The sequence below is a fragment of the Anas acuta genome, chromosome 1 (assembly GCF_963932015.1).
Source record: "Anas acuta chromosome 1, bAnaAcu1.1, whole genome shotgun sequence".
Lineage (NCBI taxonomy): Eukaryota > Metazoa > Chordata > Aves > Anseriformes > Anatidae > Anas > Anas acuta.
This window is the reverse complement of record NC_088979.1, coordinates 43999349-44022106: the sequence shown is the minus strand read 5'-3', so window position 1 is coordinate 44022106 and position 22758 is coordinate 43999349. Positions and strand designations below refer to the sequence as shown.

The following is a 22758-nucleotide window of genomic DNA, read 5'->3' as shown; positions in this document are numbered from 1 at the left end:
AGAAGGTAAGTTCAAAAAGTAGCTGTTCTTCCTTAAACATGCAGCTAAGCTGTGGAACATCTTTCTGCAGACCATTTCTATGATAAAAGTTTTCATGGATGTAAAAAACATCTGTGTAAGTTGATGAAGAAAAAAATTCACCAAAACCTGTTAAATGCAAAGATAATATTTCCATCTTGGATACAAGTGTTTCTTAACACCTAAAGATTGAAAGTGTTTCTTCAGCTATCTGTACTGGTTTGCTTGACATGATTGTCTTTCCGGGCTCTTCACTATTGAATATTCTTGTAAGACAGAATGGTGAAAAAGACAAGCCTTTGATTCCAATCAGTGTAGCTGATTCTATTTTTAATTACTGGGAATGACTTTCAGTAGGTATAACTATTTTGAAAAACAGTGGATGTCACTTAGGTAGTAGACGCAGTAGGTAGGCAGTAGATTTGTTTAACATTCTTCATTCAGTAAAGAAAAACTTTTTTATAAGCTTCCCATCACTGACTTCATCTTATCCTTTTGGACAGAACATTCTCTTTACTAACATCAAAGCCAAAAAGCTTCTGAGTTTCCTTTTAGGCGGAGGGAAAGACAATGATGTGAAGAGCTCAATAGGTAGCCATTTATGTGCTGTAATGTGTTGTGTTCTTAAAAACTAAGAAACTAAGTAATCTATAGCATGCTTATGTCATGGAGGGATATAAAAAAAGCTCCATCTTGAGAAGAATACCAATACGCAATATTAACCAGGTTCTTGACAAAGGAATACATGTTATGATTGCTTTGATTTTTATTTTATTTTTTTTTATCTGCCTAGACATTTCTTATTATTAATAAGTCACTGATTCATTATTTATTGATGTTTATAATATGTGGAAATCTTGGAAAACTTTTTTTTATTTTTATTTAAAGAATGAACAATGTTATTTGCTATTTGTCTCTTCTTTATGCAGAGCGAAGAAAATGTTTCAGGGATGACAAGCTTTCGGGAAGTGCTGGAAAAGATGTTGGTCATTGTTGTTTTACCGGTCCGGAATAGTCTTAGACGAGAAAATGAACTTTTTTCTTCACATCTAGTTTCTAATACCTGTGGGTTGCTTGCTAGTATAGTGAGCGAACTTACAGCATCAGCATTAGGATCTGAGGTAAAGCTTCCATAAGACCATTCCTAGAAGAAGTCTTTTAGGACAGGTGCATTATGAATGTAATACATTCTGTGACATCAGTTAATCTAGGTGTGTAGATCTTTTACAGATGTTGGAATTGCTCTCAGCAGCTTTCAGATGTCTAAGTTTTTTTAAAAAGTTCATTGTATTAGGTAAATACTGTTGATAATTAGCTACTTCATCATGGCTGAAGAACACTGTACGTTTTTCCAAAGTGACAATGTTTTTAAGCGTTTTTTTTCATGTATGCCTACACATGAAAGCACCATGAAATCATGCCTACATACACATGAAATGTATTCATTTGGTGTTCATTGGAGGCAGTGACACATCCCTGAGCATCTCTGTGCCTCTGATGGTATCATGGGTCTTCCATGTGTTCTAATCCTATCTGTTTTTGGTTATGGATCAGAATTTATAATGTGTTTTGGTTATACATTGTATAGCTTCCACCTTATATTCAGTATTGTATAATACACATATTAAATTTATAGATACATATAAAAGACATTAGACTTTTTCAAGTTTATCTGGTTTGTATTAGAAAACTGAGAATGGTACTGAGTCTAACTTCTTAAAATCCAGAGTTTCACATGTATGAATCTATCATATTGTTAAATGATAGGAATTTATTTGATTTTATTAAATGCTCATCACTGTGTACTATCAGCAAATTTTTTCACAGAAAGTACACTTTCAATAAGATTGATTAAAGACCTTATTATTATTATATAAGATACGTATCTTTTCTCTCTTGGTATTGACCATACACTAACGCAGAAATATGCAGCTCTTCTTGAGGCATACCAAGTTATCTTTTCTGATAATTCATCCTACAAAAATATATATTTAAATGCCTGAAAATAAAATAAATAAGATTCCTAATAATTCTTACCTAACTCATAAATATTACCAGAAATGTTTTGGTTTTTTTCTTTTTATCTGGCACTGAAAAGAAGCCAGTAGTGGCATCTACTTTACCTTATTAAAGTTGCCTTATGTTAAACAGCTAACTTTTCATGCTTGTATTTAATTTTCTACAGGTTGATGGGCTGAACTCTCTTCATTCTGTGAAATCCACTCCAAACAGATTCACTAAAACAAGCCAGGGAAGAAGCTGGAATACTGGGAATGGATCTCCTGATGCAATATGTTTCTCTGTGGACAAGGCTGGTGTAGTTGTAGTAGGCTTTTCTGTTTACGGTGGAGGGGGAATTCACGAGTATGAACTGGAAGTATTAGTCGATGATGTAAGTACTGCATTTGAAAAAACTTTTTCAGTTTTGTTTTGTTTGTAATGCTGTGTTTAACAATTTCTACAAGAGAAAATAACTGGCATATTTGCACAAATGTGCTATGTATTTACATAATAAATGTATTAAAATGTCATTGTTCTTTGATTCAGAGTGATCATACTGGAGATTCAACTCATTCTCATAGATGGACATCTTTAGAATTGGTTAAAGGAACTTACACCACGGATGATTCTCCCAGTGACATAGCTGAAATCAGACTTGACAAAGTTGTACCACTGAAGGTAAATCAAAGAAGTACACATCGTATGACTTGTACAAGTTTAATATGACTTGTAAAAAACAAAATCTAGAGCATTCAATGTAAACAGTTTTTTGTTCACACATCTACAGTTGATTTTGACATGTTTGCTTTGTAAATTGTCACCTTGTAACTGAAAAGTGCAAATCCAGGAAGTAAAAAAGAAATTAAAACTTTACTTTTATAATAGCATAAACAGATTATAATTGAAATAGCTTTCATTATACCATGAAGCCTAACTTTAATACTTGTTTTATACTGCATACTGCTTTTGCCTCTCCTTTTTAAGGAAAATGTGAAATATGCAATTCGTTTGAGGAATTATGGAAGCCGGACTGCCAATGGAGATGGAGGAATGACCACAGTTCAGTGTCCAGATGGTGTAACATTTACCTTTAGTACATGTAGTCTGAGCAGTAACGGCACAAACCAAACACGCGGACAGATTCCACAGATTCTTTATTACAGGTTTGTGTGTTGTCATGATCTATTTCTAAGAAAAGTTAATTAAATTATATGTGCTATTATAACACACCTTTTTAGAGAAGTAACAGAAATAAGTAACATCTGAAGTGTGCTTGTGGAAAGGTTCTTTAGCAGCAGTATTGTGTTCTCTCAGTGTAGTTTCATTCTTAGGGTATTTAGTAAATACAGCTTTTGGAGCACCAGTTGTACAGTCTTGTATTAGATTCTCTTATTTTTGAATTGGCAAATACTTTGTTAGTTCACCTCTCTTGCAAGGTCCATTGTCTACTTCTTTTAAAGCTATAATATGGGGGACTGATAAGATGCACTACTACAGTCTGGCTTTTTTTATAACCTCAGAAATTTTTGAGAGACTGTTGACTGGAATGTTCCTCTCTCTGATTTCATTCAGTTCCTTCCTTTATTGCTGGAAAGGATTGTATAATGTAGATAAGCGAGGTCTGTTTATTATAGGAAGTGTCCTATCTTACTGTAAAATTCAAAGGTATAAAAAGAAAAAATGCAAATAAAATCAACTGAAACATCTGACTGTTCTTCAGAGAAGCTTTATGTTAGCCTTTTGGGATGAATTCACTTAAGCCAATGCTTTAGTGGAAAGTATTGCTTTCAGTTTTGAGGCGCTTACATTGATAGTAAAGAAAACGTGATTTTCAAAATGTAGTAGTGTCTCAATATATGAATTACTACCAATGTCTGTACAGCAAAAAAATGTCATACCCTTTACTGAAATCTCAGTTTCTGTGGTAAATTGTTGATCATCAGTAAGTAGATCCAAGAAGTAAAATAACAAAGAATAATAATTTACTTTGATTCCTAGTTATGCGGTAGGTGCACATAACTAATAAAAGATGAAGAGGATAAAATAAGGAATGTAACAGGTAATGACATATTTTGGACTAACAGTTCTAGGAATCTGTTGCTCCTCAGAAAAATTTAAAGGAACTAAAATATGAATAAATGAAGTTGCTAGCAAAATTGTAGTAATAGCATAGTTCAAGATACAAGTAGTTCTTCTAAACTGTTTTGAAATGAGATTGGGTTACTTTGAGTTGGGTTACTGAGATCCAACTTGTCAGTAATAACAGTAAGTTCATGTAAACAAGTAATAAGTAATAGCGAAGAATGAAATAAGTAATAATGAAGAATGAAATTACAATGGTACATACCATTACGCTTTCATTGATTTAGTCTCTTGGAATCATGGTTATCTATGTTTAGGGAATCCCCTCAACATTGGAATTGCTGATTTTATCAGAGTATCAAAATCGTATATGAAAATGAGAACACAAGGAAAACACTTTTATTCCCAAAACTTTTATTTCTCCTCTTAGGAGCAAAAGAGTATGAGTTTCCTTGATTTCAAAATGGCAAAGTACACAAAAGCTAAATTGAAGCTTCATGGTGTTCTAACTTAATAATAAGCTAACATATGGGGAAAAATATAAAAAATAAAAATACCAAAGTGCTGTCTTAAGTTGAGAAACATCTTTTTTTTGTTGTTGTTTCAACTGTGATGGAATTCTAGGACACTTTTGAAGGACCCTACCTAATAGCATAACTGAGAAGTGCTCTGCGGAATAAATTAAGTTTTGTTTGGGAAAACCTGCAAATTGCTGCCTCTAATGACAGTGTCTTCTGAAGTGTCCTTGGACAACAAAAAACAAAATGTTATCTGATGGACATCTATAGTTATGGACTTGGCATAATCCTTGGTTTAAGGATTCACAGTTTAGTACATAATGACTTGAGGTGTTGATTTGTATCCAGTAAAAGAATAAATGTTCAGTCAAATATTACAGAGCAGAGCTTGTAAAGTTCACACTCTGTTTAGTTTGAAGGATGCTCACATTCAAATAGTTGTTGCTTATGTGAATGACAAGAAAGGCCATACCAAAAGAAGTGTATTAACATGTTTCTGATTAGGACAAAAACACATTGTAAGGATTCATTGAAAATGTAAAATTGCATTCAGTGTCAGTTAATATGGCTTGAGGCTGACAACAAAAATACAATTTTAGGATTCAGTGACAAAAAAACTTTTTGTAAGAGTGGTTGATTTAAGTGATAGAGAAATATAAGTGTTCTTGCTGTACATTTCATTTGGTTGCACTTTATTCTATGTAAAGTCAAGTCATTGAGCATTCTGAGCTGCTAGTTCTGGAATCTTAATATTGTAGATTTTTTTTTTCCTAAGTTCAAAACATAAGAAATACAAAAGAATTTGAAATTTGCTTTACCTGTTGACTGAGTGATTTCAGTTGTCTATGCCATTGCTAAATTATTACCATATAGAAGGCTTGAGTTAGTTTATGCTTATCGTTGAACTGCTGTGAAAATAACAATCAAAACATCTTTTATATAATTTAGTGGAATAGTTTTGTGCATAATGTCCATATATTGATTAGGAGAATCTAATTTGACGTAAACAGTATATTTCAAAGAGAAAACTATTTGTTAAGGTTAAAGCCTAACATGGTATTTCAAAAATAATTAATCCTTAGAATAGGGAAGGTGAATCTTTTTCACAGTTGTGATACTAGAGAATATCAATAGAAGGAGTTTCAGTGGTTTCTGTGAAGCCTTTAGTATTGTTCTGTTTTTATCAAGATAGGTTCTCTCTCTTGGAAAAGCATAACAATTAATAAATTCTAAGATTTGGAAGGCATCCAGTGAAAACAAGCATTTCAGAAATATGCTTTTCATATTTCCTGGCAAATAAAAATAAAATAATAACAAACAGCAAACACTGACGCATCGCCTCCAAAATATCCTCTGTGGTTGGATTTGTTTGTTTTCTTTATTGTTTTATCATAAATTAACTGTTTTAATTATTCTGTGCCAAAAACAAGTGAGACATGTCTAAGTTAATTTTTTATTTTATTAACTTACTTTAACTTAATCTACATCCAGGAGTGAGTATGATGGAGATCTGCAATCACAGCTTTTGAACAAAGCTAATGAAGAAGACAAAAACTGTAGCAGGGCTCTTTCCGTTGTGAGCGCTGTTGTGCGGGCAGCCAAAGACCTGTTGCACAGAGCTCTTGCTGTAGATGGTAAGACTTTTGAAAATTGACTTCCAAAATTGACTTTTCAGAACTTCTTTCCTTGCTAAGAGGAGGTAAGAGTAGAAAATCAGTGATATAACATTTGTAATATTTCTCTTATGTCTTCAGAAAATATTTTTCATACCTGTCATAGCTGTAGTAAATCAAACTGAGTAACTTTCTAAATGATTAAGGTGCTCTTAATCATAGGCAGATACCTCATATAAGTTTGCTCATCAGTTTAGCAGACATCATATTAAAGCTAGTAAGATTCTGTATTCCCAAAAGATATGCTGTAGTATAAAAAGATATGCTGTTGGTACCAAATTTTATTGCATGTTTCATGTAGTAGGAGGAAAAATGGTGTATGTAATGCATCTGTAAGCACTTAGATACCTGTTTTTTCAGAAATTCAGACATTAGTCTTAAAACTGAATGTTTTAAGCTACCATATTCAGCCATTCTAGAAAAAAAGAGGAGGCCATAATATTGGATAATGCTGTAGAAATTGATTTTGAGATTAGATACTAGATTTTATAGCATAGAAAATATGAAGACCATTTTACAAACTGATGAAGAATTGATGAAACTATGCTGTAAAACAAGGAAAATTTTTAACGTAGAGCTGTATCTAGTGTCATACTTATTTCAGGTAAACTTCGCACACTAATAATTTGTTTTTGAATTATAATGCCAAGTAGCTTAAAGTAAAAACTAGTGTAGAAACTGGAATTTTAACTCATAAGATGCAAACCAGAAAAATAAGATGTATTTTGAACGGTGATCTATTTGTTATAAAGAATATTATGATACTTATGTTCTAATTATCTTTGTTTAGCTGAAGACATTCCAGAACTACTGAGCTCTTCCAGTCTGTTCTCAATGCTGCTACCCCTCATAATAGCCTACATAGGACCAGTTGCAGCAGCGATTCCCAAGGTATGATCCTCAACAGAAGTTACTGAAGAAAATTAAGAATGTTATATAAGGAAAAAGTTTACTCTGAAAAAACTGAACATGGTGATTTTTTATAATTTCATGAATTAGCAGCTTATGTTTGACCACTTGACTGGTCATGAAATTTCCAAGAGGCAAGAAATTTTAAAAACATGTTATACTTGAACTATTATGAACTTTTTTTTAAAACTTACATTGAAGTAATTATGGAAAAAAACACAACCTTATGTAAGCAGAGAGAAAGAAGATCAGCTTTAATAGTAGGAAAAGTCAAAAAGTTAAAAGGATCTGGAATTATTATTTATTAATGAATATTGGTGGGATAGGATTTCTTATATGTTATATAAATTCAGGTTTTACAATGAACATGAAATCAGTAGTAGCTATTAATTAAATGAAGATTATTTCTATCAAGTTTACAGTTGGGAGGATGTCAACTATCAGCAAAAATAACCTTTTAATTGGCAAAACATGTTTTCACGTGTCTGAAAATCTTGAAAACAGTCATTATATTTGCAAATGTTGCCAGTCCTTACTTAGTACACACTATTATCTTTTATTGCGTTTTCATGACCTGTAAGATCCCTTCTAACTTCTCTATAAAGGGGAAGAAAAGAGGACTGATCACTTAAAATCAAACAGATTTGTTTCTTTAAAAATAGTTTGAATTTGTAGTTACTTTGTCACTATGATGAACTGAAGTTTCCAACAAGTGTTTTGTTTCAGAAGTGTTCTTCTCTTTTGAAAATCTCATAAAAATTACAGAGAACAATGCACAGTTTATTAATGCATGCATTAAGAATATTCAATATTGGAAAAATAACAATATTCTTAGAAAACAAAGTACAGCTGGTGTATGACTTCAGTACAGTATTTGTTTTCTCTCAACTTACAGTTATTGTTCATTAATGTTATGGTTTTCTAGGGTTAGGAAGTTTTCTGTGAGTGTTTTAATGTAGATATCTCACAGCTGCAAACAGATTCTTGTTTCATGTTTGGTAAGTATCTAAGAGGAGTATTTGAGATTAATGTGGTGATGCTTTTTCTGCAAGCCTTGTAGATGTAGGATTGGAAAATGTGACTAAATGAACTGTGCTAGCAATATTGTAAGAATATCCATAATAACCCTTATAGAGAAATGCAAGTTTGAGTATTGTTTTCACCCCGTCGTAAGTAATAATTTAGCGTATCTGGTGTTATGTTTCAGGTTGCTGTTGAGGTCTTTGGCCTAGTACAACAGTTACTTCCTTCTGTAGCAGTTCTGAATCAGAAATATGCTCCTCCAGCTTTTAACCCAAATCAGTCTACAGACAGCACCACAGGAAATCAACCAGAGCAAGGGCTTTCAGCTTGTACTACCTCTAATCACTATGCGGTTGTGGAAAGTGAACATCCCTATAAACCAGCCTGTGTTACTCACTACAAGGTAAACACCATTTCTTATGTTGTTGAAAAATGGTTTGCCATGGATGATAACTCATATTGTCTAATATGAGGCAGTTTTCCATATTGTTACTATACAGCTTTCTGGACCTGTCTTTCTTCAGTAAGTATGGGGAAGCATGTAGTTTTAACCTTCTAATTCAGCTGTCTAATATAAGCAACTGAATTTGTTGTCTTGGATTTTCCTACTGTCAGGTACAGTTTATTTGTTCTAACTGTACAGACTGTGGGAGTTGGAAGTCTTTATGTAGATGTTACCTCAGTGCTAAAACAATGCTTTGTAAAAAACAGTTAATGTCAATTCTGGTCAAATTCATGTGTATTGTAGTGTAGGGATCTGCCAATTCAAACTTTTCACAAATTACTTTCACTTGGACCATGATTTTGCTTTGCAGAAGTCTCTGAAGTCCAGTTAAATGTGTCGAGTCACTTTAAATGGGATTCATTCTGCCTTACGTAAATGACTACTTAAATGAATCCAGATTTTCCTAAATGTCAATAGAAAAAGGGTGTTTTTGTTCAGCTGAGTAAAGGTATGAGGTATTAAAGGCCTGAAATATAAATCCAGTGTTTCAGTTTGAGAACTATTGAGTTTTGTGGTGGCATTGATTCCAAAGGTACCAAACCTGGAATCAAGTAATTTATTAAGTGGAATAGTTTCAGAAAATGTATCTATCCTCAAGTGATTATGCTTATTATTGCTTTGACAGTTTATGGAACCTATCTGAAGCTCTAGTCTTAGCTGTTACTGCTTTTGAAATCCTGTAACTGTTTGCTATCATACAGTCAAAAATGTATCATACAAAAATGTATCATACAGTCAAAAATGTTCACAAGAATGCTTCAGCTGCTGTGTGCTTTTCTAGGATTGCACAAAACAGAAATGTCTTTTGAAATTTGTATTTAAAAGGACATTTGAGACTGAAATGTTTGTAGTAGTCTGTCATTTTGTTTAATGGTCATCTACAGAGTTCTTTAAAACAAAAACAATCACAAAAGGTATCCAAAGCGTAAATGCTTAATCTGGACATAAGTTAAAATATTTGATTACAACATTTCAGGTGTATCTGAATTTCAAGGAATAAGTTAGGCTACTAAAGTATATGAAAACAGCTCTACAGAATCACATAACTGAATCTCTTTCATAGCTTTAAGAACAAAAGACAGAGGAAGTGAAGAATTGAATGTTTGGAGAAAAATAAAGGCAAAGTGACAAACAAACAAAAAACACTTGCACATAATTAGGTTTTCGACCACTGTTTTTTGTTTTAGGTGACTTTTCCTGAATGTGTCAGATGGATAACAATAGAATTTGATACTCAGTGTGGCACTGCTCAGTCAGAGGATGTTCTTCGTTTACTAATTCCTGTCAGAATTGCACAGAGTCTGGGGTTTGGACCAAAGCATACTTCTGTTCATGAAAATCTTAATTCATGGATAGAACTGAAAAAATTCTCTGGATCTTCAGGATGGCCTACAATGGTATTAGTATTGCCAGGTAATAAATATATATTGCAGTAATTTCTATTGATGTGAATTATAAAAATGATGAAAATAAATTTTATTTTTCTGCAAAATAATATTAGAAAACAAAATTGAAAAAGTGTCTCCATCCAAGATAGCAAGAGTTCATTATGAGGCATTGGTTGTACATCAGTGAACTATGTTTATATTAGGCTTCTTTTTTGAAGTGTTCATCTGTGTGTTATTTATGTTTTAATTTGCATGGTGCTTACAGAGCCTACATTTAGTTTATGTTCATGTGATAGAAACATTTAAAAAGAGGAGAAATATTAGAAGTTCTATTTTGTTTATTTTATGTATCATTTTACTTCCTATAAGGAAATGAAGCTCTTTTTTCTCTGGAGACTGCATCAGACTATGTGAAAGATGAAAAGGCTTGTTTTTATGGTTTCAAATGTTATGCAATTGGATATGAATTTAGTCCAGGATCTGATGAGGTAAGGAAAAAGTGGAATGGCTATAAATGAACCTGTAAATTCATTCTTATATGACCAAGTTTTTTTTGGTAAAAATAATTGACTTGTATTTCTGACTAAATAGAACTAGCAAAATACTTTTAAATTATATTCATACAATTTTTAAACTTTTATTGCTACAGACATGATTTATCTGGAATTCTTTAATCTGAATATATTGGAATGGCTGCGGGTGTTTTTATTTATCAAGGGTTTTAAGAACTATGACACTCTGCAAATACATAGCATTATGATTTTATCCATTTCATCAATAGCATATGAAATTATCTAAAATTCTGAAACTTCTTTATCCAGATGAATTACTAAATATAGTATGAACATGACAGAAGTTCAGATGAATAAAGGCTTTGTCTTGAGAAATTTACCTGTCATATCTTTATTCTGATGTCATAGATCATAATGAAATTTAAATTAGTAGTGGCCCTACTAGATGCTCCCCGTCTCCCTCAGATTTATTTTTTTTTTGGTTTGGTTTGGGTTTTTTTCCTTCTTCTTGGGAGGAATTTGTCAGATGTTTCTTGGAAGTGCTGAATCATCCCCAGATGTAAGTCTTTAAATGTGTAAAAGACTTACATCTTTTTTCCCATCCTTGCATCTCCAACTAGAGAGAGGGAAGAGGAAAACAAAATTATGAACAGTATTACCTTTAGAGAAGACAGAAGACATGAGCTTTTGTGGTGTGTATAGATATATATATACACACCACATAAACTGTACATCTGTACAGATTAGAAGAAGTATTTCTTTGTAATCTGAAAACCTATGTGTAGGTTTTTTAGTTGGGAGTTTCCATTCTCTTCAGCATCAGTCATCTTCAGATGTTCTTACTAGGCTATCCAAGCATGGTAGCACTTACCAGTCTTCTTACCTAGTTGAAATTGTTCTAAAAATAGTGGTACTCAGGCCCATTAAAACTCTTGCCCCACGTTAAAACATGGCAGAGCTGTAAGACATGAAGCATATCACTGAGAAACTTCAAACTGGAACGTACAATTAATATCTCTTAGGAAAAAATACTGTCAAAGAAACACATCTGTTGTCATATTTTCTGAATACTTTTTTTTTTAAAGGGTATTATTCAGTTGGAAAAAGAATTGGCCAATTTAGGAGGGTCATGTGCAGCAGCTTTGATGAAGAAAGATCTAGCGCTTCCTATTGGTAAGTCCTACTCAACTTACTTTGCTATTTCATCATTGTTTCAGGGTTTCTGCATAAATGCAGTCTGTCCAAATGTTGCTTTTAATTCTAAATGATCATACACGATTCTCAAACTGAATTGATCAATCAAAATAATAAAATAATGTTGTTTTCTGCTTAAACAATTATGGAGAGAAGGCAAACCTAGTTATTTGAATCTAAATCAACTCACCCCATCCACAGGTAGCATATCAGTGTACGAGCTATGTCCTACAGTTCCTTTGTGGTGCTTCACAAATGTGCAGGTATCTTATTTGTATTTTCCCTTTCACTGTTTTTTCTCCCTGCACTGCACACCGTTCTGAATAAGGAACACCTGCAGCAATGAATTGCAAAATTTAGACTCGTTAGTTTAAAATTGAGAGTGGCCATTGTATCTGTAGACCTTGCAGTCTAAAATACTGCTGCTGTAATTTTTTGCAATTACAAAAAATATTGCATACTTTTACAGCAGATGCAGCAAACAAAAGTTTACAGGAATCCAAATGCAATTTAAAATATAAGGAAAAATAAGAATTTAAGAAAATGAATGAATATGGAGATTGAGTTAGACTGTCCTAATGATGTAGCTGTATTCTGCATAATAATAGTATTTCTCGTAATTAACATTTATGTGTAGGAGAAATGGATTTATAACCTATAATAAGGTATCTTTTGTTCATTTTAATTTAGGAATGCAAATGAGAGCTCAAATAGTATTAAGGAGACTAGCAGAGAAAAATATGAATTAATGAGTAGGAAGGCATTGTTCAGTGTGCAGTTATAACCACAAAACCTAATTTGACTTTTTTTTAAACCTAATTTGACTTTTTTTTTTTTTTTAACCTGGTACTTTGCTTGTATATTTGAATGTGCAAATTTCTTACTTTATGTTGTAAATGAGCACCTCATCTGCACTGGTAAATCTGTATTTCTCTCTCAAAAGTACAGGCAATTCTATAGTTTAAATAGAGTGCCCTCTTCTGTTATCCTTCAAACAGCCACATTAACTCCTTCACTTTATTGATTTCCCTAGTACCCATTTATCCCACCATTCTCTTCTATACAAAAAAGAAGCTGAGTGTGAATGCTCATAACTTTACTTCCCAGGTTTTCTAATGCTTCATTCTTCTTTCAGAAGAGGTTTTCATTCTAATTTTGAATGTCTAAAAGAAGAAGGGAAAGTAGGTGATAGGTAGATCAGTTTGTATGCTTTAAGGTAGAACAGAGTTTAAACAAAACACGCAGTCAAGTTATCTACGCAGTCTCAACAAACTTATTTAAGGGGTGTGTGTGAACCGCGACAGAGGAATGGTAGGTGAAGAAGCAGGATAGTTTTCTGATTACTGAAGTAATTGATGCAACATAATAAAGAATGCATCTCACCATTTACCCAACACCAACTCAAGGACTTCAGCCAAATCTGTTAGTATTGTTGATAGTATTGCAAAAGTAACGACAAACAGATATAAGTGCAGAGGTTCTCCACAAGACCACTGGACCTTATGAATAAACAGATGAATTGTAGGCAGGAATTGTAGTGTTTGACTTCTGTGATGGAAATCACTGTGCCTTTTAAGACTGTTTTCAGTTACCTGCAATTTTACTTGAAGTGTTTTGCCTGATGTCACAGAAACACTTGGCAGGAAAAGAGGTAAAATGTAGTTTTGGAGAGGAACATTTAAATGCCTTAATATAAGACTGCTTTTTCTTTTCCTGCATTATCTATAATGTATCTTCTACCTTTTGCTGTAAGTGAAATGGTGCCTTGAAAAGTGATGTATTTTATGTGCTACTGTCATTGCTCATCTGTGGAACAGCATAATTTTATTCATGAAATGGAGAGCCCTTTAAGAAAAAGATATGTAATCATTTGTGATATAAAAGACTGTATTGTAGTGCATGCACACAAGAAGGCCCTTTGTATTAGAGTTTTCATGCTTCATTTTATAATTTCTACAATTTTACCTTAGTTCCATGTGTAGGTGTATATAGTCTAAAGAAAAAAGAAATTACCCTAAGGAAAAGACTTGCTTCAGGAGGGAATAAGCAATTTAACATACAATGTCTGAACTTTGGCATTCAGAAGTTAAGCATCTGAGTCTAAGATAGTTGCTCTAACCTTCTTTTAGAGATAATGTAGACATCTTCAGGGGATGGTTCATGTCATTCTATGGTAAACATCTAAAAAATAATAATCACTGAAAGAAGATGCTTGTTTCTCTTCCATTTGCTTTAAAAATATGTTGTAATACCTACATCTGAGTTCATTATCTCATGTCTCACTGCCCAAAAGTGGGTGAAGTAAATCCTGCTCCATTTCCCTAGTAATATTCAGACCTCAGTATCCAACAAAGTGGTCTTAAAACCTGATGACTTTAAGAAACTTCACAGATATCATGGCAAAATTAAGAAAAGTAGGAAGCACGTGGTTGAAAATTTTCAACAGAGAATTTTGTAGGAGGTTGTGCAAAGAGCGTCATGGGATAGATAGGATGAGTGAAATGACTTCAAATTAGTCGCTAGTTGTTACGGGAATCCTTGTAGAGCCTTCCATCCTTACCACTATTAGCATTATTTTCATGACTGCATCATGGTGTAAACACTTTGCTGAAGGAGGATATCCTTCACAAAGAATTGCCTTGTTTTTTAATAACTGTTGTAGTGGATATTCTCTATATACAGTAGGCCAGATAATTGTATAAGTATTCCTATATAAGCATTAGGAAAGAAAAAAGTGCTTTGAAAGGGTATCAAGAGGGCTTTACTTGTTTTTACTCCAGAGGAAAATGCACCAAATGGTGATTCCTTTATTTGTTATGAGAACTTCATCTTTGAGAGTACACCCAAATATTGAGTTTCCATGTCAAAAGGCAGCATTTCTTCCTTGCAAGTTTTCTCAGAGCTAAGTTTAAGATGCCTCTACCCAAAAGAGACAATTGGTTTGTGACAGAGATCTAACCTAAACAGCAGTATGGAATTGATCAGTGTATTATGTAATGGTTTAACATTATTACTTAATTGTTTCAAATTCTGTAGAAATTGAATTTTATTCTGAGCAGAGTTTCTACATATCTATATTTCTTAGAATTTTGAAAGTGCCTTAGGACTTGATTATTCTAATTTCTCTTTCTCTCTCCTTATTAATAGAATTGCCTGACATGTTTTGAGAGAAACTAGAAATATCATAACCTTACTTGTTTGACTTTTCTTTTCTGTTAAGACTGTATTTGGCAATTTTGGTCACACTGGAATCAGGCTTTTGAGTTGCATTTTTGAGAAAGAAGTGCCATAGAGTAGAATTCATTTGATTTTTATGCTCTGGGTGGATTCATAACTTACAAAATTGTGCAGTTTATTATGTTTTTTAAATAAATTTATTAGGATAAGGTCTTATAAGGAAGCAGTTGTTACATAGTCTTAAGTTCTGCTTCCTGGCTATCAGCTTGACCTCCCAGAATCTTTTTCCTAGAAGTATGTAGTTGCATCCAAAGATTTGCCATACATACGGTCTTGGAGATAAGATGATAAGTACCAAATTTGATTTTTGTGTAAGATGTATTGTTTATTTGCTTGTACACTGAACTACACAGTACTGCATGTTTACCAGGCTTCTTATTAGAAATAAAAAAAGATGAAAAGATTCAAATATTAATCTTTCAACAGCTGTTTAAACAATATTACACGTCCTCCTGCAAACTTAAATTTTGTAATATAAACTAAACAGAATGGAATTTCAGATTCCATAATGCATAAATAAATGTCAATATTATTGTTATGAAAAATACATGTTTATATTTTTACAGCAGGTAATGAATTTGAAGAAGATCTTGAGATTCTTGAAGAAGCTGCTTTACAGGTATGCTGTTGCTTTTAAGTCTCACAGTATCTGCTTAGAAAACATGCATAAAATATCAGATAGATCAGATAGAAGGTTAGATCACCTTACATCTTGGTTGCACGATTTAATAAATTTTAAATAATACTTCACATGTCTTCTTAATTGCAGAAATAAAATAATTCAGTTGAACAGTAACATCTATGAAGTTCTGGTTAATATGTCTGTAATTGTTCTGGACTGATGATAGTTTGGTTGTGGTGGCAGCTGATGCTGGTCAGTAGCTCCTATTTTTTGCCCCTAACCGATGATGAACAATGAAAAATGAATTTTTCATGTTCTCTCTCATAGTTATTTTCAGGGCAAATGTTTTGAAATTTAGGTTTTTTTTGTACTTGCCGGAAAAACACATCAGTGCTACAGTATCATAGCATAGGCCTGAGATGACAGAACAGTAAACAGAAACTTGAGGAGGAATCAAATGTTCTTGAAAGAATTTTTTTTTCATCAAATCTGTTCGTGGATCCACTGTATTTTAATTCAAAAAATGAACTGGGAGTGTGCATACAAGTAATGGATGACTCATTTTCACTTGTAGTCCAGCTTGATATTCTATGCATCCTTCCACATTTCTTATTTTACTCTGTCTCACCCCAAAATATCTTACTCAAGGTCTTTCTATATGTTATTATCTCTAGCCTTTTATGTTCTTTAAGGATGTTCTAATTGGTTGTGTTTTCAAAAGGGCTTTCTTCATTCTTCTTGTGGTCATAATTCAACCAGTAAGGGTATTCTTAGTATCAAAGTTCATGTTTTCTTATTCTTTCTTCCAGAAACTCACCCGCAACTCAAGCTCATTTAGTCTCTTCTGACACAAATTATTGACACAGTGTTTTCTAGACTGATTGGACAATACTTTTGATGCCAATTATTAGTGTTTTCTAAAATAGATAATTCTGATGTTATGAGCTGACCTTTTTTTCTTTTTTTTTTTTTTTTCACCAAAGTAATTTGTCCACTTTGCCCCTTCTGGAATGGTTTTCAGTCCCCCAAATGTCTGTACCAATTACTGTCGTATTGTGGGAAAGTGTCTAATGTTACAATGCTGAAAGACTCATTTTTCTGTCTCTTTTATCCCCACCCAACCTCAAAATAAAAAAATAAAAGGTGTGCAAATCTCATTCCGGCATTCTTGGAAAAGGGTTGGCACTGTCTCACTCACCAACAATACTGGAAGCTCTTGAAGGAAATCTTCCACTGCAGGTACAAAGCAATGAGCAGTCATTTCTGGAGGATTTCATTGCTTGTGTACCAGGATCAAGTGGTGGACGACTTGCAAGGTAAAAAGCTTGTGTACTTCATGAGTAAACCCATGACTTCATAGCTGTAAAGTATTGCAGTGAAATAGAAATTATTTAGTTGTATGCTAAATTTTAAAAACTGTGCGCTGTTGTTTGTCTGTAGAAGTAGTTATGTAAGTTTAATAACTGTTTCAAACACTTGTTGTATTTGTTATCCTTATCCCTAAATTGGAGAGAGATGGATTTGAAGGTTGGACTGTTTGTTGGATAAGGAGTTGACTGAATGCCCACACCCCAAAAGTTCCAGCCTGTATGTCAAAGTGGAGGCCAATGACAAGCAGTGCTTCTCAGGGGAACAGTTTTAAACTAAAAGAGAGGAGATTTATATTAGATATTTGGAGAAAATTCTTTAGTCTGAGAGGAGGAGAGGCAGTGGAACAGGTTGCCCAGAGAAGTTGTGGATGCCCCATCCCTGCACATGGCAGGGGGGTTGGAAATAGATGATCCTTAAGGTGCCTTCCAACTCAAGCCATTCTGTGATTTAAGTAAAACTGTTTGGCTGTGCTGGTTTTATTCATATATTAGGTAAAAGCATATATTTATTTATTCAGACCTTCTGCATTCTTTCTTAGGTGGATATCGTGTTTCTACAGAATAAGACTTAATCTTTTGAGGGGCTAGAAGATATTCTAATAAGTATCTGTCTTTGCTGTAGATGGCTTCAGCCAGATTCATATGCTGATCCTCAAAAAACGTCATTGATTTTGAATAAGGATGACATTCGTTGCGGTTGGCCAACTGTTATTACAGTACAAACAAAAGACCAGTATGGGGATGTTGTTCATGTTCCTAATATGAAGGTAAGTATTGCAGTCTTGGCTATTCTTATATTTCATCATGTCTTCATTTAATATTTGTTGTAGATACTACACAGAATACTCTTGTATAGGGCAGAATGTGGCATTCTTAAATTCAGTGGACTTTTTAACCTATAAATCAAAGAGTCGTCAAATTCCATATTATGCCAACACATCTCATGCAATTTACGTCTTGTCTGTAATGTGCTACACGTATATAGTAGTGGAAATGCCCACTTTAAGACCTTTGGTGGTGGTGATGTATAAGGTGACAAGAATCCACTTCGTACTTGTAAGCCAGGAAAGAGTATTATAAATTGTAAAGTAAATAAAAGTGATAGAAAAAAGTATCAGAAGCATATTGGTAAATCATTTTTAGTCACTTTTTTAGATTAGAACAGCTCTTCCCCCTTTCTAGTAGTTGGAAGTTCCTGTAGTCTTTGAACTTATTAACTGGCAAGATCTGAGATTCTTGATTTTTGCTTCATCCTCTTCAGTTAATCACAGCTGGTTTTTTATCATTATTGAAGTACTGGAAAGGAAATGTTCATGACCACCTGAGGCAGAATTAGAAAACCCTTCCAGGCTTCGGTTTAATACCTATGGGATATGTGTAAAGTTGGCTGTTTTGAGATAATGAAGCATGCAAACAAATGAAATTGAACACAAAATGTTACTCACCTAGTTTTAATAAATAAGGTTACATCTATGTTTTAAAGCCCCCTATTTTTCTGGAGTTGTACAGATGTTTTCAAATCTTGCTTTTGTCAAGCGTAAAAATAAGTGAAGTACCTTAAACAAAGGTAAGATTCCTACAATAAGAACTCTCAAGACTAGTCTTTGTATGTGATGTAATTGAGTTATCTTTCAGTGTACTGTAATTTCATTAATAGCCAATGAGTTTTAAACAATAATACAAGAATCAGTTTAGTCACACAATTTGAACATAATACAAATGTGTAGTTAATGACGTAAATTTGTGACAGAGAAAGTAGAAAGCTTTTAGTTGCTTTATTCTGCAAATTGGGAAAAAGATGTGTGAATATAAACCCATCAAAATAGTTGCTAGATTTGTTATTTAATAACTATTTTTCTGCACAAGTATATTAAAGTAACACATAATCTAATGAATTATTCTATCTGACTCATTCAGTGTTCAATGTACTGAGGTAACTTCCAATAAATTAGGTCAAATTTTGATAAATATCATATGACATCTGCAGCAACTAAACATTTCAGTGCAGATTTAGTCTGTTCAGTTAGTCTGTTCCTCCTCAGAAAACTAAGTTCTGCTGACTCTTTGTTACCTACACTAATAGATGTCTGTGGTACTTCTGGGAAAAAGAAAAAAAAAAGAAAAAAAAAAAGATAACATACAAATTAAAGTGCACAGTGCCGATGTAATAGGATGCTGTGCCAGGTCTGGCAGGTGCTGATGACTCACTCTGAAACCTGAAGCATTTTCTGTTGTCAGCAAACTTAGCTAGTGCACCAGAATTTACTGTGCTTCCTAGGGAGTGCTCTGCAACTGGCATAAGTTACCTAGCCTTACCCTTACTGATCATGTGCCAAGTCAGTTAGGTGCTGCTTTCCTGTACATTTACATTCTCAAGTTTTATGCTAAGATGTTGTTCTTGACTTTGTCTGTGTACGTTGCACGTTGTCTGTGTAGAGGCATGTTTTTCACATAACTAGATTAGTAGCAAGTTCTTTAAGCAGTGTCACTGTACTTTAGCAGGTCTAAAAGAATGCATGGGTTTGCTTTCTCCCTAAATCATTTCCCTAAGTCATCTCCCATGTTCTGTGTCTAATTATAGGTAGAAGTCAAAGCTATTCCTGTTTCTCAGAAAAAAACATCTTTGCAACAAGAGCAAGTTAAAAAGGTGCAACGGATACCAGGGAGTCCTGCAGCAGCTGCATCCCCTAGCGCTGATATGACTTTCGGAGGACTTCCTTCACCAAAGCTTGATTCTTCTTACGAGCCAATGATAGTGAAAGAAGCTCGATATATTGCTATTACAATGATGAAGGTAAATTACTGTTACTTGAGCAAGGTAGCTGTAAAATCCAGTATACAAAGTGGGTAAAAGTGTGCGAAAAGGAAGGGGTAAAGTATGTTTCGGTTTGATCACAATCAAAATGCATTAGTTGCAAATTACTTTGATTATATTTATTAAGTTCAGCAGAAAAGTAGATGCCTCAAAATGGCCAACTGTGCCTGAACTCTAAAGCAAAAAATAAACTGGATTAGTATATAAAAAGAAAAGTTGTGTATTTAATTTTGATTACACTGATTAGTAAACTAGTCTGAATGAGAGGAGAAATAAAAACAGTTATTGAAATAAGGGGGAAAAAAGATAAGCCTCTGTACCTATATAGGGCTGGAGTGTTGCATAGAACCTATATTAAAACCTATAACTGGTGAATGTAAGAAAAAAATCAGAGCTAAGCAAAGTTAGAAAGATTATAAAAATGACTGGTGTATCAACTCAAAATTGCCAAGTAAATCATCTCAGAGACTTCGCAGGCAACAGTTTTTAAAGACATGAAAACAGTTACTATTAGTTTGAGTGTATTTTAAATCCGGAAAGGTGCATTTACATATAGATAACACATTGACCCAATTACGAGATGTGACATGACTAGCAGATGGAAAACTTAATGAAACATGATTAATCAGGAGTTAGAGAAAGATAATACTATACCCTGTATGGATTTATGTGGAAAAAGAATCAGCAAACTACCATCTTTTAAAGGGTACAGGTTTGTTTGCTGCAGATGGTAATTCAATCAATACAGGATAAAACAAATGATTTTAGAAACTTGTTAAATTACATGTCTAAAGTGAAACAAGTGTGGGGTTTATTTATTTATTTACTATACTTGGGTTACTGCAAAGATCACTCCTTGTCTTGATGCTACTTGGTATTTTTATCAGTGACTTGAGTGAAAAAGTACATTATTTATTCATAGTTCAAACCCAGATGTGATTTCTAATAACCACTGACTACAGGCTTTTTTTTTAGTAATAGGTATCAACCCTGTTTGCACAACTGTTACAGTGGCACACCTTGCAACACGTTAGGTGCGCTGGAGTAACTGTTTGTGGAGCAAGTGCAAGTGTCTAGAAATTCATCTCCAGAGTTGATGCACCCTTTGAGTGAGGAAAGCTTGGTATTAGCTAGTCAACTTCAATAATTTTTAATTTAAATCAAGTGAAGGTAAAATTAAAACCCAAGTATTCATTTAAAGTCACCTTAGTATATAGGACAAAAGTTTGTAATGGTCAAAGAGACGAAGTAAATTACACACATCAAGGTGAAATATAAAAAGTGCTAGATAGAACCATCCAAATACAATTAGAAACTGTAGCTCCACACTTCGTGACGGTAAATTATACATACAACAATTATGGAGGATTGAAACCCTAAACCATATTGGATATTTGGATAGAGACCCAGAATGGCTGATCTGCAGCTATGTTCATGTGTTTTTATCCTTCCTCTTTTTTCCACTGTTGTTTTTGATGGAATGTATGAATCTGATAACTCAGCAACTATTGCAACCAGTGATACATTTGCTGAGTTTTGGGACTACCACAGTTTACATTTGTGGAGCTTTTCAGTGCAGTCATTTCACAAGTAACTGTGAAAGTAGATTTTTTTTTTTCTAGTGACAATCAGCAAAAGTGTCACCTCAATACAGGGGGAATTTCTTCATTTTGTGTAGAAAGAAAGAATATTGGAGGGTGGACTGTTGGTTGGATAAGGAATTGACTGAATGACCACACCCAGAAAGTTCCAGCCTGTATGTCAAGGTGGAGGCCCATGACAAGCAGTACCTCTCAGGGGAACAGTTTTAAACTAAAAGAGAGGAGATTTATATTAGATGTTTGGAGAAAATTCTTTAATCTGAGGGGTGGTGAGGCAGTGGAACAGGTTGCCCAGACATATATCCATATATTTGTGCCTACAAGGAAGTTGAAATCTGGATTATTAAAAAGAAAAATTAAAAGGAATTCAAAGGCTTTTTAATCAAGTTAGATTAGAAGGAATTCAAAGACTTGACTGTGAACAAAGCTTTTGTTAGCAATGTGTATTTTTGTTAATGGCAATTTAAAGAGAAAGTGAAGATACTTGTTTCGTGTATGTATGTATGTCTGTCTCTCTGTGTTCTGGAATTGATTTTCTGTTTTTTTACTCAATATTTCTGGTGAGTGTACGGTTAGATTTGTGTGTTTTTTGAGAAAATACTCTGCTTTCTTTTATTTGATAATTGTTGATTTTATGTTCATTTAATTTCATCTGTTGATAGGCGTATGAAAATTACTCATTTGAAGAACTACGCTTTGCTTCACCGACACCAAAGAGGTAAATGTTAAAGAATTATTTTATATTAGATACTAAAATTAAGATGTCCTGTCACTTTTGCTTACACCCTGAGTTGCAGGCCTTTGTTTTTTTAAATTTAGAGATTCTGGTTTAAATATTTCATTGGTAGTTGTTCTAATGTTGATTCTATATTTGTATTATACATTTTCTGAATGTGATCTTTCATCTTCTGCTGTCAAAACATGCTGTAGAAGGTTATGGCTTCATTATATATAATATGGGGTTATTGCTTTGGACAGAGGAAGAAAGCTAGTTAGATTATTTCAAAGAAAAAAAAAAAAGCATAGTTTACCAAACTAAGTGTCACAGACAATTTCCAAGAAGACAGTAATTGTTTAATGATCTCAATTGTTTTGTTTATGCCTAGACCCAGTGAAAACATGCTGATCAGAGTCAATAATGACGGTACATACTGTGCAAACTGGACCCCCGGCGCTGTTGGTCTCTATACCATTCATGTTACCATAGATGGCATTGAAATAGGTACTTAATTTTCACAATACTTAAGCAGAAATTAATCTTATATCCACTTGTATCGACTATCAATAAAG

The 22758-nt window shown here is 33.5% G+C and overlaps 1 protein-coding gene across 19 annotated transcripts in view; it reads left to right on the top strand.

The window, feature by feature from the left end:
- Positions 1–22758, top strand: part of MYCBP2 (MYC binding protein 2) — a 192961-nt gene that overhangs the window by 98261 nt on the left and 71942 nt on the right. For 15 of the 19 annotated variants that reach the window (XM_068676615.1, XM_068676632.1, XM_068676670.1 and 12 more), the window contains 16 exons: positions 948–1139; positions 2204–2410; positions 2566–2697; positions 3004–3182; positions 6111–6253; positions 7083–7183; positions 8409–8627; positions 9917–10142; positions 10487–10605; positions 11715–11802; positions 15627–15679; positions 16826–16998; positions 17675–17819; positions 19634–19846; positions 22131–22186; positions 22575–22690. In XM_068676615.1, coding sequence (XP_068532716.1) covers positions 948–1139; positions 2204–2410; positions 2566–2697; positions 3004–3182; positions 6111–6253; positions 7083–7183; positions 8409–8627; positions 9917–10142; positions 10487–10605; positions 11715–11802; positions 15627–15679; positions 16826–16998; positions 17675–17819; positions 19634–19846; positions 22131–22186; positions 22575–22690 — 2362 coding nt within the window. The remainder of the gene's footprint in view (positions 1–947; positions 1140–2203; positions 2411–2565; positions 2698–3003; positions 3183–6110; positions 6254–7082; positions 7184–8408; positions 8628–9916; positions 10143–10486; positions 10606–11714; positions 11803–15626; positions 15680–16825; positions 16999–17674; positions 17820–19633; positions 19847–22130; positions 22187–22574; positions 22691–22758) is intronic. The other 4 variants (XM_068676574.1, XM_068676687.1, XM_068676696.1 and 1 more) reach the window with 1 other exon arrangement.